Source organism: Eublepharis macularius, chromosome 19 (genome assembly GCF_028583425.1).
Source record: "Eublepharis macularius isolate TG4126 chromosome 19, MPM_Emac_v1.0, whole genome shotgun sequence".
Lineage (NCBI taxonomy): Eukaryota > Metazoa > Chordata > Lepidosauria > Squamata > Eublepharidae > Eublepharis > Eublepharis macularius.
This window is the reverse complement of record NC_072808.1, coordinates 2,978,509-2,997,636: the sequence shown is the minus strand read 5'-3', so window position 1 is coordinate 2,997,636 and position 19,128 is coordinate 2,978,509. Positions and strand designations below refer to the sequence as shown.

Sequence of the window (19,128 nt, the reverse complement as noted above, 5' to 3'; positions counted from 1 at the left end):
TCCACCCTTTGAAGCTGCTGTTTTCTCCAAGGAAACTACAGCGGCCAGGCCTGGGAGCAGGGACAAGGGGCACGTGTGGGATGTTGGTGACAAAGGGTAGCTTACTCGGAAGTGATACAGCGATGTCAGCAATGTCAATATTTTTATTTTATTTTTCTCCTGCTGCCACAGTGGAGGCAGGCAACAGAGCTTGTGGGCAGGAGGACTGACAAGCCTATGGGGAACTGATTCCTGTAGTTTGGAGGTCAGCCCGTTTGGCTTCCTTTATAATGCCTTGCATTTTGGGGTCAGCTATCCAGGCCGTTTAATTTTGAGAACAAGATTTTCAGGATATGCTCTTTTGAGAGTCAAAGCTCCCTTCTTCAGACCAACATAGCTACCTACCTGAAACTATCCTCAGAGAGAAAACATAACAATAGAAACGGCAAGGGCTTTTTTTCAGGGGGAACACAGTGGAACGGAGGTCCAGCACCTCTTGAAAATACTCGGCAATAGTGCTTGAAAATAATATGGTTTCAAAGAATCCCGTGTGTTTCTTCCTCATTTCCCTCTTGAGAGTTCCACCACCTCTTTTCCCAGAAAAAAAAACCTGGAAACAGCACATTTAAAAATGACAATTGCTTTTTATTTGTCATGCAGCCTTGCATGGTAGAAAGACAAAGTCCCATACCCATTTGGATGAAGCATGAGAAAATCAGTGTTACAGTTGAGAAAACAAAAGCAACAGAAGCAATCACCTTTTCCACATTTGCTTTCCCCTCCAAGAAAGAACCAAACCTCTTTTTGCCTATATTGGAAATGATACCTGTGCGTGCTGGAACACAAGATGGGAACAGATCTTATCTCGGGTGTTCTTTTTGGCAAGGGTGTAATGATTTTATGGGGCTGTAGCTTTATGCTGCCTTCAATGAAATGACAAAGAACATGCCCAAACAGGAGAAAGATTTCCAAAAGCATGTTCTTAAAGCCTGCCAACGGGGAAACTCCCACCACTACCTATTGCCTAGTAAGTGAAAAATATGAAAGCTGTTAATTCAGTAACAAAATTAAGTATCGGCATAAATTCTATTGTCACCCAAAGTGATTAATGATTAATCTAAAGTCAATAATATGCCTTTCTAAAATGGAGGGGGGCATTTTTTTAACCAAGCAGCAACCAGCAAGTTAGGACCTCTTTCACATGGAATACAGCCATTGATCAGATAGAGGTGATCAATTATCAAGGGGCTATGTCTTAGAGAACTTAACAGCTCAATCCTAAATTGAGTTGCACCCTTCAAAACTCATTGTGGACTTAGAAGAACTCTCCTTAAGATGGTATCAAAAACTACGAATACAGCCTGGAAAATCCACAACAGCCATCTCCTTAAGATTGCATTGTAATTCAACTAGAAGATTCAAAGAACTGGGAGTATATTCCTTCTACCTTCTGCCCCGTGGATCAGGATGTCTGTGCTGTGTTGTTGACCAGAGAAAGACAGCAGCAGCGACTTGCTAGTTGTGGAAGACAGGGAAAATTCCTCCCTATCATCCTCTTGGAAGGAGCCCTAAGTGTTAGCAAAGGTTTCCTGGAAGGGGTGGGTTGCATGGTTTGTTTAAAGACTTGGTTGGATTGAGACTAAACTGGCAATTTCCACTGATTTCCCTTTCCCACTGCAGACTCCCCTCATGTTCCTGAACTTAACCTTTCTCTAAAAAATGTTAAACATGATTCACAAGATGTGGTTGTTTATCCCACTGTACACAACTAGGTACAGCTGATCCACAACCGCAAGTTTGTTTCTGCTCATGGAATGCTCTCACTAGACCCGGGTTCCAATATTTGGATCCATGCAATGGCCAGTCTCATACGGAAAAGGTGAAAGGTCAGAGGGGAGGAGCCTTGCAGAGCTATTTACATACTGGATTGGAGAGTTTCACTTGCAAATGGCAATGTGCTCTCGTTCGGACCGGGGAGGGGGAGGGTCAACCTTTAATAGACTGTTTTCTTGGTTGAAGTAGTTTTTGATACGATTTTCACGCTTGAGCTTCCTCCACCTCCACTACCAGAGGAGACACGTCCCCCTCCAGAGCTATAACTGCTGCCACCTCCTACACTAACCCCACTTCCATAACCAGCCCCAGTGCCGAACCCGCTTCCCCCTCCTATGCTATAGCTGCCACCACCAACGCCATAGCCGCTGCCGCCACCAACGCCGTAGCCACTGCCGCCACCAATGCCGTAGCCGCTGCCGCCTCCAAAACCAATGCCGTGTCCTCCTCCTAGGCCACCTCCTCCCAAGGCAAGGCCGCTTCCGCCTCCATAACCGACTCCAGTGGTGGAGCTGACCACAGCTGGAAAACATATATTTAAAAAGCTGTTAAGTTCCCTCTAAAAGAATAATCATTTTCAGAGAATCTTTTTTTAAAAAAAAGAATGCAAAATAGAGAACAGCTACTTACAGACGCTCACGTTTCCGCTGTCACCACTGTACAATCTAAAAGCAGGAAAGAAAGGAAGGATTACCAGGAGAAAATTATGCAAATGCTTTAACTTCTCAAAACATATGTTTAATGTAATCAAGACTCTATTTTGAAATCAGAAATGTTATCTGTCTCTCGGTTAAATAGGATTCTCTTTCACATGTTCATGTTACTCTCTTAAAGTTCTAAAGAAAATGTGTTTTAATTTTGCTAATGTCATGTATGTGTATATGGAAATGGGCTTGCTTCTACATGCAGATTCCCAAAAGAAGAATCATACATGCAATTGGATGCCCTGCAAAAGGGTTTCTCTACCCAGTCCTGGGGGACCAGGGCAGCACGAACAAATTCTTGCTAGAAAAGTAGAGCTAAGCTACAAGAGATGACTTACACGAGGATGCACATGTGAATGGAGTTGTAGTGTTAGCCGGGAAGCAGATTGAAAGGCTCTGTCAATTTCCCCTCTCTACAGAGCCAGCAAAGATAGTTCCTCGGAGGGTTTGTTAATTTCCTCTTCTCCTCCTAGAAGGGGAGGTGAAACTGACAGAGCCTTGGGGAGGTGAAGAGGAAATAAACAAACCCTCTGAGGAAGGATCTTTGCTGGCTCTGTAGAGAGGGGAAATTGACTAAGCCTTCCAGTCTGTCTTTTAGAACTCAGCTTTCCAGCTAACATTGAGACTCCCTTCACATGCATGTCCTTGTGTAATTCGTCTCTTGTAGCTTAGCTCGTAGTAACCAGCTGTTTAGAAGGGGACAGCTGCAGTGTTGGGTCTAGTCCCCCTCCCCAAATCCCTTCTGATCAGCCCAAGAGGGCACTTTTGTGTATAGTAGGGTCGGGCCCTTGAGTCCGATCCTTCAAGAAAGACAAAGTACATAAAGTATATAATTACACAGATTACTGTAAAGAAGGACCATTGAAAATATAGAGGAACGGAGAGTATTAGACAGCAGAACAGCAGGTTCTGCTGAAGGTGAATGAAGGGCATGGACATTTGTGGGCTGGAAAATGAGAAGAGAAATGACTTGAGAGGGCCCTGGGCTCAGCAACCGTTGAACTATCAAGACCGTTTTCACTTGAGCCTCAACCCACCTGCTCTCCTCTCCTTCCAGCAGCTTCCTGTATGTCGCAATCTCAATATCCAGAGCCAGCTTGACGTTCATCAGCTCCTGGTATTCCTTGAGCTGCCTCGCCAGTTCTTGCTTTGTTTTCTGCAGGGCTTCCTCCAGTTCGTTCAGCTTCTGCCTTGCATCTTTGAGGGCCAGTTCACCACGGTCCTCAGCCTCCGCAATGGCTGCCTGGAGATGGGCACACTGCAAACCAGGACAGAGGAGGAGCCGTCATGCAACGAACAAACAGGTTCTGAGATCATTAGTGCTGTCTGGTCTTTCCCCTTTCTTTCCTGATACTGGGAATGATTCCCTTTAAGGCAATGGAACCTACAGTTAGATACCAGTTTCTTTTCACTGGCCTCAATCAGGAGGAATGGTAAACCATTCATGGAGTGATTCCTGCTCTTCTGTTAAATAGCCAATGTTATTCAAGGCTTCTGGCAGCGGTTTTGACCTCTGGAAAAATCAAGATTCTTTCCCCCCAACTCTGCCGATTATATTAACACATTTCTACAGGGTGGATCCCACTTAATGTTTGACTTTAGGTCCCAGGCAATGCTTTCAGACTGGATCCTGTGAAGGCTTAGACTGCACAGTGTAGTAGTTTGAGTGTTGTACTAGGATCGAGGAGACCCAGGTTCAAATCCTCTCTCTGCCATGAAAACTTGCTGGGTGATATTGGGCCAGTCACACACCGTCAGCCTAACCTACTTTACAGGATTGTTGTGAAGTTAAAAAGAATGTGAGGAGAATGACTTTGGTTCCTTCTAGGGAGAAGAGTGGTGTATAAATGACATAAATAAAGAAATGAATAAATAAAATGGTTGCAGTGCAATTCACATGAAGCTGGAGGGGAAGAATACTTCTTTCCCATCATCAAAAATAATTCTGGGAAAAATCCAGCATTAATACAGAGGCATAAAAGCTGTACAGGAGTTTGCCACTGCATAAGGGGGTATTCCACCTGCACAGGTGGGCCAGGTTTGCGTTGTCTTGCAATTTGCTTAATTGCACCTGAAAATGACATCAGTTATTGCCGATGGGTTTTCTCCAAGTAAAGTGAAACAAATAGCCACAGTGATGGCTGCCATCCTGGTATTTATTTATTTATCATCATCATAAACCTGACAAAGATTTTTGTAATGTTTTTATGAATTTTATGTATTGTATGGGTAATTGTATGGTTATTGCTGCTTATTGTGTTTTAAGTGATGTGATCCGCCCTGAGCCCGCTTGCAGGAGGGCAGAATAGAAATACAAATAAAATAAATAAATCAAATAAATTTGTTTTTAGAGGGAGAAATGTGGCTTTGTGGCACAGTTGGGGCCTTTGACTTTACATGTAGAAGGCCCCAGGCTCAGAGCCAACCTACAAGTGACGCCTTACACGGGTTGGACACTAGTCGGCTTCCCTCAAGTTTTGATGGGAAATGTAGGCATCCTGGTCTTACAGCTTGGCTCTCCATTACAGCTGCAAGACCAGGACGCCTACATTTCCCATCAAAACTTGAGGGAAGCTGACAAGTGTCCAACCTGTGTCAGGCGTCACTTGTAGCTTGGCTCTCAGTCTGGCATCACCAGTTAAATGGTTTCAGGTAGTCGGTGATGTGAAAGAGCTCTGTCCGAGATCCTGGAGAGCAGTTGCCAGCCAAAGAAGACAAGATTGGCCTTAATAGATCAGTAGCCTGACTCAGTCTAAGATATGGGTTGCTCTCTTTCCCCACATTCAGAAGGATCACCTATATATACACGGTGAGTAGACCTACCCTGTGGGATCATATTTCCCCTGTGTAAATGTTATGCTTGCACAAGTCCCTTAATGTACCCCCATGACTATTTCTGTCTCAGTGGAGTGATGGGAATTATTCCAAAAGCGAATATCGCATTGGAAGCAGTTGTTTTCTCAGCGTCATCAGCATTTCATGCCTTCTGTATTGCTTTATGATGACGTTGTGGGCAAGAATATTCAAAGATGGAGTTAAAGAAGCAGCGTCTCCTTGAGTGAACTTTTCGGGGTGTGGTCCAGTTTGCATATTGCTTGCCTGGCATTACCGAGGGAAAAGTGGAGGAGGAGATCCCTGATTTCATTTGTACTGCCTGGGAGGCATTATAAGGCAAGTAATTGTGGCTTGCTGAAGCCTTTTGCATAGATGTCCTGTGGCACTTGTACAATGAAAATTGTATTATCTTTGGCACTATCAGGCAAAGCTTGGTTTCATGGGGAGGGGGAACCCTATTTATAAAGCTGGGTTTAGTGCAATGCAATTGAAACTTCTTTCCAGGTGCTTATATTCCTTGTACAGAACTTTAGTTTTATCACAATTAATTTCCAAATATTGCTGCAACATTTTGCAAATTCTGCAAGCCCTGCTAGAGGCTCCCTTTCTGATCTGAGACGGAATTACTGCCTTGTCAGCGTACAATATATACAATGCAGCGTACACTACAATAGTTTTAGTGTCAGCTAATTTTGGAGAATGGGAGTCATCTTTTTTTTTTCAGAATGGGGAACAGATTGCTTAAACAAAGGTCAAACAGAAAAGGAAGCCTTGCTATACATCTCTAGGGAATGAAGAGAGCTGACCTTTTATTAGAGCAATAAGACTCGATTAGTTAAAGACCTGTTGAGGTCTGTTGATCATGTGATAAAGAAGTTTATTCCCTGTCCTTGGAGAAATTAACATTTTATTAATAATCAAAGGGGAGATTGCAGAAGCTAGATCACTTTGTGTGAAAGTTTCATGATGGGAACCATTTTTATATATTACCTACCAGAGCAATACCTAGGGGGGAATAAAGGAGATCTCTGATCTCATTTGCAATGCCCAGGAGGTATTGGAAAGACAAGCCATTGCGGTTCATTCTATTCTTTTTCATAGTTTCCCTGCGGCGCTTATGCAATGAGAATAATACTATCTGGATGATTATTCAGCACGGCACTACAGACTGGTTGAGAGACACAGCTTGGTTACGTGGGAGAAATAATTATTAAACCTGATTTAGATTATGAAACCAAGCTGAATTAAATGATATTAGGTGAGGAGGGAGATGTGTATTTCATTGCTCATATAGTAAACTAGTGTATTCATAAGAAGGGATTATTCTAGTCTGACGTACGGCTGTTCTTTGTCCTTGAAAGAAGATGCCTGATTCTTTCAAAACAAATGGCTGTAAGTGATTGTATGGAAGAAAGCATTGTCCATCTACGAAACGCACAATATCATGTCCTAGGCCTCTATGTGAAAAACGCAACACAACCAGACACAAGTCTGCATTGGTACCTGTTTCTTCAAGGCATCTATTTCACTTCGCAGCCTCTGGATCATTCGGTTAAGCTCAGAAATTTCTGTCTTTGTGTTGCGGAGGTCATCTCCGTGTCTCCCAGCAGTGACTTGCAGCTCTTCATACTGATATTCAGGAACAACAACAAAACAGCCGAGAATTCAAGACATATGGTTATCATAATGGGGAAAAGGAAATTCAGCTGGCACCGACATAGAGATACCTTGACTTTTCTCTAAGGATGCCAACTGATCTCCAGACTGCAGAAGTCAGTTTCCATGGAGAAAATGGCACCTTTGGAGGGGGGACTCTATGTTGAGGTCCCTCCCCTACCCAAATCCCACCCTCCCCAGGCTTTACCCCAAAGCTCCAGGAATTTCTCAACCCAGAATTGGCAACTGTAATTTTCTCCAGTGGACTAAATTAATATGGAAGAGGGTTAAAGTATGAATAATTTTAGTGCATGTAGTAAACCTGCTCCCTGCCACTGATGACCTTTGACACAACGAATTGTTTATTTTTATCGGCCATAATCCCATCTTTGGTTCTATTTCTTGGTCATGCCCAAGTGCCAGAAATGGCCAAAGTTCCAAAGGTTCAGACCCACATATAATACATTCAGTGTGATCAAATGCCATTCTGCGCATATTTTGCAATGCCTCTTCCTCTTCTTTGTAGCATTGGGAGTTGCTACAGTGGCAAGATGCTGCATTCCAACATTTCCATTTGGAAGAAGCGTTGCATGGGGCTGTCTCCTCTCTCCTGGTCTAACTATCACTGTGTGGAAATGGGAAGGGATTCTTCCTTAGATTAGATTAGTTTAGATAGCCTTCCAGGAAAATTTGCAAGTTCCTGTTCAGAGGAAATTTGCCATCTTGGATCCATCCATATTTTCTGGGCATGGAAAGATGTCTGAGACTTCCCTATCTCTGCCCTCTGCCTGTAGGCCAAAAGATTGCTCAAAATGCTGTTCCTAAAGGAATGAGTTGCAGGGATTGGGATTCTGCCATGGGAGGGGGGATTAAGCAAAAATAGCTGTCAAAACCGCAGAAATGTTACACAAGATCTAAGCGAGCATCTACAGGAATTCCAGTGCAAATGAAAGGAAGAAGAGGAGCGAAATGGGGGGGGGGGATTTTTATGACCAAATACTCTTCCCTCTATTTTCATTTTATTAGAAAGTTGGTGGTAACTCTAGGACTCTTGCCAATTTATTGGCATAGCTACTCACCTTGCTTTGATACCATGATTCAGCTTCGCTACGGCTCCGGTTGGCAATGTCTTCATACTGGGCTTTGACTTCTGCTATGATGCTGTTCAAGTCCAGGCTTCGGTTGTTGTCCATCGATAGCACAACAGAAGTGTCAGATACCTGCTGCTGCATCTGACATAATTCCTGTAAGGAAGACCAAATTTGATTGAGTTAATATGTATAGGACAGATTGAAGAAAGGTAGCCGCTTTGAAGACCATTGAAGCTACGTCCGCTTAGCATACTGCTGAAAACGACTTGGGGAAATGAAAATCTTAACTAAGTTCTTCTAGACTGAAAATGCTGTCAACTTTTCATGCAATGGATTTTGTTCTGTGTAGGGACTTCGGAGATGGAGGAAAAGATGTTTAGGAAGTTGTTAGTTAACATTGTTGTTTTAAAATTCATCAATGGTACACTCCATAGTGTAAAGCTATCCTTCAAAGTACTATTTCAAAAGCAAAATGTATAGGGCTTGTCTGAACCGGTTGCATGCATTGTTATATCCAACAAAAGAGAGCTTGAGTTGGAAGCTGCTTTCCACACATGGAGCCGACACCGCTACAGACTAGACAATCCCCACCCATGCTGTGAAGCTCATTCAAGCCTTATTGAATTTCTTTTGATGTCTTTGATTAAATAGTCTTTTGTTGCACATCTCTAGCCAGTGGTTACAGTTCCTCTGAAACATTTGCATTCTCTCTCAGAAATGGATGTCACTCAAGGAGCTCTGTGTGTGCTATTGTAAGCCTCCCAAACTCTTCCTCTGATCTTTATTGAAGCTTGCATGGAAGGTGCAGAGGGACTTCCCTTCCTTTTGTTGGAACACTCACACTTTGAATCTTTAACTTCTCACATTTTTGTGACCATGAAACAACGTCATTGCATAGTTCATAGAACTTGGCTTTTTTGATATCTCCAACCTAACCTACAATTCAGACACTTTGGAAGACATTGTACAAAGATGGTGGGAGGGAAGGGGCCCGTGCTGCAACACTCATGCCATTTGACACTAAATTCCTACACTGACAAAACTTAAATGTCTACTGACATTCCATGTCTGGTCTGTATGGTCTCCATGGTGCTACTGCTGAATTTTATGATTATGTAACTCAGTCTCTGAAAGGTAAAGTCAAAATGAACAGATTCAATTTATTGCAAATGTTTCTCAATCGGAGTGATTAATAAGATTTAGATAGTCTGCCAAGGAAAAGGGTGGAATTTCCAGTACTTGCAGCCCTCAAGTTCAGACTAGATATCGTCTCAAAGAAGTTACTTTATTCAAAGACAGTTTTATTCGTCTTGATCCAATAATAGCTGGAGGTGATAATTGATGTCATTAAGTCTCTACTTGCCTTCAAAATCCATATGTCTCTTCAAGTAGAAAGTGGGTGGAGGGTGGGGGGTGGACCTATTGGGAATTGTAGCATGTCCAAAGGGGAAAAATATGATTTGAAATTTCCCATAGAAGAAAATCTAAAGAGTAACAACAAACCAGATTTGATATGAAATTCTCTCATTGCCCTTTAGCATTGCCAGGAAACATATTTTCAGAACAGAAGTACCATATTTATTTTGAATAAGCACATGTTGTGGTGTAGTCTTTAGAGCCGGTGTGGTGTAATCCTTAGAGTGTTGGCCTTGGATGAGGGAGCCCTGGGTTCAGATCCCTGCTTACTCAGGGCCAAACTACAAGTGACAAATGACACTTGAACGGCAAGTGTATTTCTCCCTGTTCACTTGCCATCCACTTGCTCTCCACTCGATCCACTTGCCGTTCAAGTGTCATTCGTCACTTGTAGCTTGGCCCTCATTGGGTGACGACCCAGTCATTCTCTCTTAGGGCCAAGCTACAATTGATGAATGCCACTTGAATGGCAAGTGGATCGCGTGGAGCGCAAGTGGAAGGCAAGTAAACAGGGAGAAATACACTTGCTGTTCAAGTGTCATTCGTCACTTGTAGCTTGGCCCTGAGCCTAACCACAATCACAGAGTTGTTGCAAGGATACAGAAGAGAACTCCCTACACTGCGCTGAACTCCTTGGTGGAAGGACATTGCCCTCTGGTTGAGCTTTGCAGGTAGAATGCCCTAGGCTCAATCCATGACACTTCCAGTTAACAGGACTGGCAAAGACCTTTGTCTGTCCATATAAAAGGAGCTGTCAATCAGATTTTCAGAATGTAAGCTTTCAAGATTCAGAGCTCCCTTCTTTGGACATGTGTCTGAAGAAGGGAGCTATGACCGTGGAAAGCTTACACTCTGAAAATCTTGTTGATCTCTAAGGTGCCACTGGACTCAAATCCTGCTGTTCTACTGTGGACCAACACAGCTACCCACCTAAACTGTAGATCAAAGTATACATTACTGGCTTAAATGGATCAGTGGTCTGACTTCATATGTTAATTTCATCTCTAGGGATAAAAATTCAGGGTACCCGAGGTAAGAGGCTTACCGCATCAAATAGCGCTTTCAAGAACTCAATTTCATCATTCAGTGAGTCTGATTTGCCTCCAAGTTCAATCTTGTTCATGTAGGCACCATCAACATCCTGCAAAAAACATGAGTTAAATAATTTCCGCTCAGAAACCTAAGAAAGCCAACAATTCATTTCATCTCTTGAAGAATCCAGCATTCCAAATATTGGTTAGCTTTGGTTTAACTACATGAGCATTGGATAGTTCCTTGGCTCCTTAAGTGTCAGAGCTCAGTGAGAAAGTAGAAGGATAACCACCAACATCTGCAGTAGAAATATCACGGTACATCAGAGACACTGCAAAGTATCAGTAATTCAGAACTCTCAGAGCCAAGCTACAAGTGACGCCTTACACAGGTTGGACACTTGTCAGCTTCCCTCAAGTTTTGATGGGAAATGTAGGCATCCTGGTCTTGCAGCTTGGCTCTCCGACTGCTGTCCAATGGACTTTTCAACTGTCACTTGTCCAACATTCCGCCAAGCTGCCTACATTTCCCATCAAAACTTGGGGGAAGCTGGCAAGTGTCCAACCTGTGTCAGGCGTCACTTGTAGTTTGGCTCACAGCTTCTGGGCAATTGATTTAACTTAGTATTAAGCAGGCAATTATTACAAAAGCAATTCTTACCTTTTTCAGCACGACGAATTCATTCTCTGCACTTGTACGCCTGTTAATCTCTTCTTCATATCTGTTGGAACAGCCAAAAGAAAGACTGTATCAGTATGTTTTCATACAGGCATCTATCGTAGAAAGAAGCAAGAGCATAAAGGCAGCCTAATGAATCCAGCCAGTATGTTGGAATTCAGCCAGCTTTTCTTTTTAAAAATTAATTTTTGTTATTTATAGTCCGCCTTTCTCATTGAGATGCAAGGCAGATTACACTTGTGTGAGTCAGTACAGTCAATTTCAAAGAAGTTTCAATGAACAATGTAATAGCGTATATACATGCAAATTTGCAAAGATTTAAAGTCAGCAGAAATCCCGTACAGAGTTGACAAAATGCTGAAACGGAGCATAGTAATTCTGAGACTGACATATTAAACAACATAGAAACTACCCAGTAGGATCATTGTTCAAGCAACAGGTAGTACATAGTAGTAAAGTCAATGGTCTCTATCTCTTTACTGACCCATCTCTTTTGAGACCACTTCCTTACAGTTACTGGTTGGCATTGATATAATGCTATGAGTTGGATCCAACCAGCTTTTCTGCATGTGAAAGAAAGAGGAAGGGGTCCCCTTTGACCACCAAAAGGTCTATGCTGGGGATTATGAGACCTAGATATACAAAAACCATGTGAAATGGCGGCAGTAGTAAGGAGGGAAATTATGTGAGATTGAGTGAAAAAGCTGGCGGCATCCAACCCTGTATTTGCAATTGTTTCGATAGGTAGTACTAACTCATGGCATGGATTTAATTTAATCCGTGCTTCTTTAGCTAAGCTTGGCAAAAGGAACTTGTTGCTTTAGATGCATGCAGTCATGAAATATCATGACTTCAGGCCCGTTCAAGCCATCAAGGAGGCAGGACAGCTTTGGCATCCACTAGAAAAAAAGACTGGAAGGATTTGTGGCTGGCAAGTTCTTTGCAAGCTCTTTTGACGCCAGCCTTTGTAGTCAGTTTGCCTTCCAGCGAATGGGTTTCAAAAAGTTTTGGATAGACAGTGCTAGGGTGGGGCTTGGAAGACTCTACAGGGATTTCTGCACAGTATTGCATGTGATCAGCAGAAGTTAGGAAATGTCTGTCTCTCTAACGTTTTAAGTACACTAGCATGCAGCGTAGACTTGACCTCTGCTAAACCTTGGCCAGCAAAGCGGTTTGGTTAAATGCAAGGAACAACTTTGATATAATTTGCTGACCTATGTAATTTTAAACCAATCTGAATATGCATATTAGTGATGCATTGCCCTAACCATGTCTGTTTGGATCAATTTAAGCAGGATAAGATTAAAGTTCAATTACCCCCGTCCAAAAAAGTGGTAACTTCACTTTTTGCCAAATCAAAGGGTACAGTGGAAGTGTACAGGATTTCTACCAATCAACAAAATATTTAAATTTTTGCTTGCTTTCAAGATGGATAGAATGTGCTAGCCAATTAATATATGCACCCTCTGCGTCCAATTTATTGTTACTTGGAAGTCTGTCCAATTGAACTTTGATGAAATATAAGATTGGGCTGTATATTCAGCAAGAAATGCACATAGGATAGAATGAAATGTTCCCATTCATGAGACGGAAGATGCTTACTTGTTCTTGAAGTCTTCCACCATGTCTTGCATGTTTCGCAGTTCAGAATCTAGCCTTCCCCTCTCACCCACTAGATTATCAAGTTGATGTCTAAGATTATTAATATATTTCTCAAAAAGGGGCTCCATGTGATTTTGTCGAACTGTTAATCCCTGTTCTTGTAAGAGCGCCCATTTAGTCTCAAGGACTTTATTCTGCTGCTCCAGGAATCGGACCTGCAAGAGAGAGTAGTTAAAGAGTTGGTAACACAGTAACAAAAAGGATGCTGTCCAGTAGGGTGAGGTGTGTGTGTGTGAGAGAGAGAGAGTGAGTGAGTTAGAGAGTGAGAGAGAGAGAGAAAAGATGAGGAGCACAACTCTTCTGTGGAGCCTTAATTTTCATTCCCCAGCTGAAAGGAAGCTGACATACATCTGTTTGCAATCTAGATTGCAAGCTCCTGGGGGCAGAGACTTATCGTTTGCTTCTGTTCCTCTGCAAAGTGCCATGTGTACTATTGGAGGTCTGTAAAAATAATAAGAGTGGGTATAATAAGGGATAAAAGTAATAGAAGGAGAAGGAAATGGAAGCAGGAGAATGGATAGCGAAGTTATAGCTGGAATTTTGAAAAGTTCTCAGGAACATCCGCCCTGAGCCTGCAAAAGCGGGGAGGGTGGAATATAAATATAATAAATTAAATTAATTAAAATTAAATTATAATAGCAATCTCTGTTTTGGGACTGAATCATTATTACCACATCTTCTGCAAACACACACCAACATAATTATATTGACAGCTAATAGGGCAACCATCAACAACAGGCGCCCATTCAAATTTTGTCAGAAAGACAATAGGAAATCTTTTGCCCAAGTGAAATGAAACCGACTGAGGTGTGCATGCCTTTTAAAACGCATGATTTTTTTTTCTGTTGCGTGTTCTGCATTGCATTTTTAAATCTCTCCCTCACAACGGTTTCCTTGAATATCAAGCATGTAGCAAAACATCATCCAAACTATTAGCAAACTAAAACTAATAGCAAGTTATAGCCAAAAAATCATAAAGGACTATCACACATATTGGAAAAGATCTCTTTTCTGAGGGGACAAAAAAATATGCTATTTTCTAAACCTCATACTTTGTTGATTCAAACAGATAACTTAGGAGCAATTACAGTTTCTAGTACCAGAGTACCTGTTTCTTTAGGTGCATTTAATAAATAAACTACTTGTTTCTGGCTTCTCTATTTGTGAAGCAGAGATTTAAGGATATCCCTGCTTTACTGCTATGAAATTTCTCTTTGCTTTAAAAATCCACAATCTCAGGGGAAACAGAAATGGCTCAAGGACATCAGGCAAGAAGATGGACTTTTTTTTTTGCATTCTTAAACAGGTGTTAACAAATAATTAACTAAGTCCAGTGTTCTCTTCTGTCTATGTGGCAACTTGTGTGCCTTCAATTATACCATAAGACAGAGATGCCCATTTCTATATTGCTGGAAGGCACTTATTTTCCAGGCAATGAACACATGAAGCTGCCTTATATTGAGTCTGAACATTGGTTTATCAAAGCATTCTGCCAGCGGCTTTCCAAGATCCCAGTAAGAGATCTTCTGTATCCCGTTACCTGATCCTTATAGCTGGAGATGCTTGAGATTGAATCTGGTACCTTGTGTGTGCAAAACAGATGCTCTACCATTGAGCTACGCATCTTCCTCAAAGTGTCATAACTCATGGGCTAGAAGTTCATGATGACACACAGTTGGCCTCCTGATAGATGCTATGCTTGTCTGTTACAGAGCCATTCTTTCCACAAAGGATGAAGTAACTAAACAATGCATGTGCATAACTACTTTAGGAAAAGTGGAGTAGCTGCCCATTCTTACCCATCTCTACTTATGATCTGGCCTCATGGTGACCAAACACTTTGGGCATGTTATAAATCATCTCAAAGAGCCACTGTATTGGAAGGACTATGTGATGAGTCCCCTCAGATTTAGTAAAGCTTTGAACATTCAAAAGGCATTAATCGAGGCACTTACCTTGTCAATAAAAGAGGCAAATTTGTTGTTAAGTGTCTTGATCTGCTCCCTCTCTTGTGTGCGCACTTTTTGAATCTCTGGGTCAATCTCCAGGTGGAGTGGTTGCAGGAGATTCTGGTTGATAGTCACCTCTTGGATGCCACCGGGTGGGCAAATTGCAAACCCTGGTCCATGTCTTCCACCAAAACCTGGACCACCCACTGCAAAGCCAGCACCAGGAACTCCAAACCCTGGTCCACCAAAACCAAAACCTGCACCACCACCTGCGCCACCACCTGCGCCACCTCCATATCCAAAGCCAGCCCCAGCACCAGCGCCGTATCCACCACCGAAACCTGCTCGGTGGAAACCTCCACCGTACGAAATTCGTTTGTTTCCACCTAGGCTGTACATGCTTCGACTGCCGAAGCCACCACCGAATCCATAGCCACCGCCACCTCCGGCTCTTGCTCCTCCGACACGAGAAACAGAGTATGAGCTAAAACTCGATCTCCCACCGCCGCCGCCACCACCAACAATGGCAGAACCAGAGGAGAAGCCCCTGTTGCCTCCTGCAGAGGATGTTCTGTAGGAGATACGACTCATTGTGGTGGAGTTGTTCAGAGAGGAGGGAAAAGGCAAGGAAAAGTTTCAGCTAAAAGCAGAGCTTCAGAGAAAGAGCAGAGAATGAAGGAGGCAAAACCCCTCTGATGCCGAAGAGCGGGAAATCTCCCCTTTTATGTGCTTAGGAAAAAATCCTGGCAAGAGATTCAAGGCAATCTGAGATTTCATAGGCCTGATGTGCCTTGCAGCAACTTGTCTCATTAAACACGCCTACTCGACAGTAAGAAGCACAGGGGGTGGGGAGGGGTAGAGAGACATTGTCTGCAGACAGGCAAGAAGGTACTGAAGGAATATGGACTTTCCCTTTCTCTAGAAAGGTGTGCCATAAATTACAACAAAATGGGAAATGAGATTATAACCACAGTGTTTGCATACTTGGGATTTTCAACTGTTCATGTAAGAGTCTACTTGCACATGGTTCGGAGAAGACAGTATTGTAAGATTTGAACACCTCAAGATGTTATCATATGGATTTCATTATTCCACCCATCCAAGGTCTTTACTGAGATCTCAGACAGAACAGGAGCTAAAGCAGTCAGACCTCTGTACAACTTGGTTCCCTTCTTTTGGCTTTTTCAGGGCGATGGGTCCGAAGGGTTTTCCATATGCAACAATTTGGTCTCTGTTGTGTGATTTACTATAATCAACTTTTATTGTGTATGCTTCATAGTTCCTAGATGGCTGACTTCACTATGAATTAGACAGGGCGTGTGAAACTGCCTCTTCAGTCCATTGAGATTTCTGTTGTAACTTTCTACTTGAACTAGCAGCAGCTCTCTAAGATCTCAAGCAAGGAAAGTTCTTTCCTGGCCCATCGACTTGAGCTCCTTTGGGTTGAGATGCAGAAGATTTTACCAAGGTTCTTCCACATGCAAAGTACATGTTGTTAAGGTCCACTTACTTATGCAAAGAGGTTACTCAGAGCAGGAGATGGTTTCTCCTTTAGAGGAGAATCTAGTTCCAACACTCCATCCAACTGGATTTCATTGCCTTTAGAAGTCTCAAGTGCTCAGCTGTAACAGCTGTAACTTATTAATTACTTTTGCTTAAGATTTCCAAGTGCTTATAAGTGCTTATAAAGGTGCCTATGAAAGTTGGGTTCATAAACTGGTATTTTGAGAGGGGAGAAACTGAGGATCAAATCAGTTGTAAGATTACTTTTCTTCTGAATCGTAGCTTTGTAGGACAGGGACTTTATATCAGGATCAGGACTAAGCATAACATGAATGTTGCATTGTGAACTCTTCAACTCTGTACCTGTAGGTTAAATGGACTACTCTGTATAAAAAACAGCACAACATCTCTGACATGCATACTGCAAGAGGGACCAAAGTGGTCAAATGTCATTCGGGTTTACTCTCTTCCCAGAAAGGTTGATCCTTCACAAACTTGCTAAGAAAGAATGAAGAGCAAATTCAATGGTTGGCATCAGCCATTTCCAAGAATGTGTTGTCCCATGATCATATCGTGGTTTGTTTCCTTGAACTTTTAAAAAAGTAACTTTTTAAAGGAGAAAACCAGGCTATTTTATCAAAGCAATTTAGAAGAAAACATTCATCTTGGAACACCCCCTCCAATGTTTACATTAATATTGCCCGTTAAATATACAGTTTTTAAACCCTTTTTTTATTTAGAAGATTTGCAATTGGTTTTGGAGAAGGTCCCTACCTTACTGAAAAATTAACTTTTAACAAGCAACATCTTCTACTTACTAAGTCTGAGCTCAGTTTAACCCTTCCCTTTCTTAAAAAAAAGGACATTTAATTCTTAAACCACAGTAGTGCTAGCAGTATGACCCCAGAGCACAGAGTTGGGAAATTGCACCATTAAGTGTCCAAGGGAACTGTTGTGAAAAATCATTACATCTGTGTCCTTTCCCAAAGTGTATCATAAGCCTTTTTTATATATAATGGAAAGACCTTAAGGAAATAATATTGAATTAAGAAATATGGTCCCTTTGAAATGTATCTGAACTCCCAATAAGTGGCCAATGGCATAATTCAGCACTTGGATTCTGATGCCTGCTCATGTATCTTGAATAGAAGCTGCTTCTTCAGTTCTAATGGATTACGATGAAGTGGCTGCATGCACAGTTCAAAAGCATCTGGTGCTCTTCTTTAGTTCAAGGATAAACAAACCTCTACTTGCTCAATGTCTGGATGGAAAACTACCTTGGAGTCCCATGAAAGCCGCTCTGCGCTACTCAAATAGAGGAACAAAAAAATTGACTGCCTCAGCATGTTTTCGTGATGCTGATGTCTCTGGTTTCATTGCAGCTTTATGCAGGGCTGCGCGGAATGAATAGGATTGCAGAACCTTGCAATAAGAGTAAGAGTTGCGTCGTCAGACCTGTGAGATACAAGCCCAGAGACTGAATAGCTGAAAGGCATTAGCATGGTGGGAACATCAGCATTGTCTCATTGTTGAAAAGCGATCTCTTTCATAGATTAGCAGGCTTCTTCTCCCCCCACCCCTTCTCCATCTATCGAAAGACTTGATAGAACCTGAATCAAGGGCCAAATTCTTTTCGCGCAGCAATCGGAAAAATCTGAAGGTGTTTGCACAATTTGTTTCGTTTCCAGGCATTCCTGTCACCGCCTGCTGCCAATAGTGTGAGTCATTCGCACCTGAGGCTCATTTAGGAATGATATCTGTTATTGTGTATTAGTATTTTTGGGAGCAACACTTCAGTTGCATGGGCAAGCCTAGATTGTAGCAAGGGGGTGCTATAATCTTGAAAAACTGAACGACCTTGGGAAGGCCCTTACTTCTTGGGTGTTCTCTGCAAATGGCTCTTTCTGTCCCTTCTAGCCATTTATTCACCCATTGTGGGAGAGGCCAACATGTATTAAAAACTGGAATCAAATCTGACCAGTTAGTGCGTGCACTAACTTAGTTTGAAATTCTTACTGCTTTTTCAACTGCTGTGAAGGGCCTTGCCTCAGTGGTAAGGCAGACTGACCAAGATAGCCGCTTGACCGCTACTTAAATATCACATGTGCACACAGGGCTTAGGAGCATGCGTACTTTTTTTCCAAGATCAAGATGGGTAGCTGTGTTAGTCTGTCTGTAGCAGTAGAAAAGAGCAAGAGTCCAGGAGCACCTCTAAAACTAACAAAATTGATGGTAGGGTATGAGCTTTCGTGGGCCACATCTGAAGTGAGCTGTGGCTCATGAAAGCTCATACCCTACCACAAATTTTGTTAGTCTTATAGGTGCTACTGAGTTTTTCAAAGAGCCTATTGGAAAAAGGAGAATTGCACTGCTTTCCCCTTCCACTGAAATGCATAAAAAAAGAAGTCCTTGAGGGCAAGGCAGGTCCATGTACTCCTAGGAAACGATGGGCATGAACCAGAAAAAACCTGAACCATGCGGTTCATGGTTCGTCAAATTTCACGAACCACAAACTTTCATGAACCGGTTCGCAAACCGGTTCATTTGGATCACGAAAACGTCACATCCGGGTCAGAAAATCATCATTTCTGGGTCAGCAGAAGGTCACTTCCGGGTCAGCAGAAGGTCTACAGGAAGTCCATCCCCTGTTGCCTAGGAAGCTGTGCCTAGGAAATTGGCACCAGGTTGTCTGCAGTCATGAACCAAAAAATGAACCAAATGAACCAGCCTAAGGTTTGTGGCGGTTCGTCAGAAATGGGATCTGACGAACCGCTGTCTGCGAACCACGAA

General features: G+C 42.5%; 1 protein-coding gene across 1 annotated transcript; it reads right to left on the bottom strand.

Annotated features, from left to right (window-relative positions):
* Positions 1-603: 603 nt before the first annotated feature.
* On the bottom strand, positions 604-15,542 carry LOC129346176 (keratin, type II cytoskeletal 6A-like). The gene is made up of 9 exons (XM_055003482.1): positions 14,842-15,542; positions 12,827-13,041; positions 11,207-11,267; positions 10,560-10,655; positions 8,087-8,251; positions 6,855-6,980; positions 3,554-3,774; positions 2,443-2,477; positions 604-2,334 (listed from the first exon to the last, which is right to left on the bottom strand). The coding sequence occupies exons 1-9, from the start codon at positions 15,424-15,426 to the stop codon at positions 1,973-1,975; spliced, it is 1,866 nt and encodes a 621-aa protein (XP_054859457.1). The 5' UTR covers positions 15,427-15,542; the 3' UTR covers positions 604-1,972.
* Positions 15,543-19,128: the final 3,586 nt, after the last annotated feature.

Coding starts and splice junctions, on each gene's coding strand:
- LOC129346176 (XM_055003482.1), bottom strand. CDS start 15,426: ATGAGTCGTATCTCCTACAGAACATCCTCTGCAGGAGGCAACAGGGGC. Junction 13,042..14,841: donor TTGCCTCTTTTATTGACAAG/GTAAGTGCCTCG, acceptor TCTCTCTTGCAG/GTCCGATTCCTGGAGCAGCA. Junction 2,478..3,553: donor CTGGAAGGAGAGGAGAGCAG/GTGGGTTGAGGC, acceptor TCCTGCTTTTAG/ATTGTACAGTGGTGACAGCG.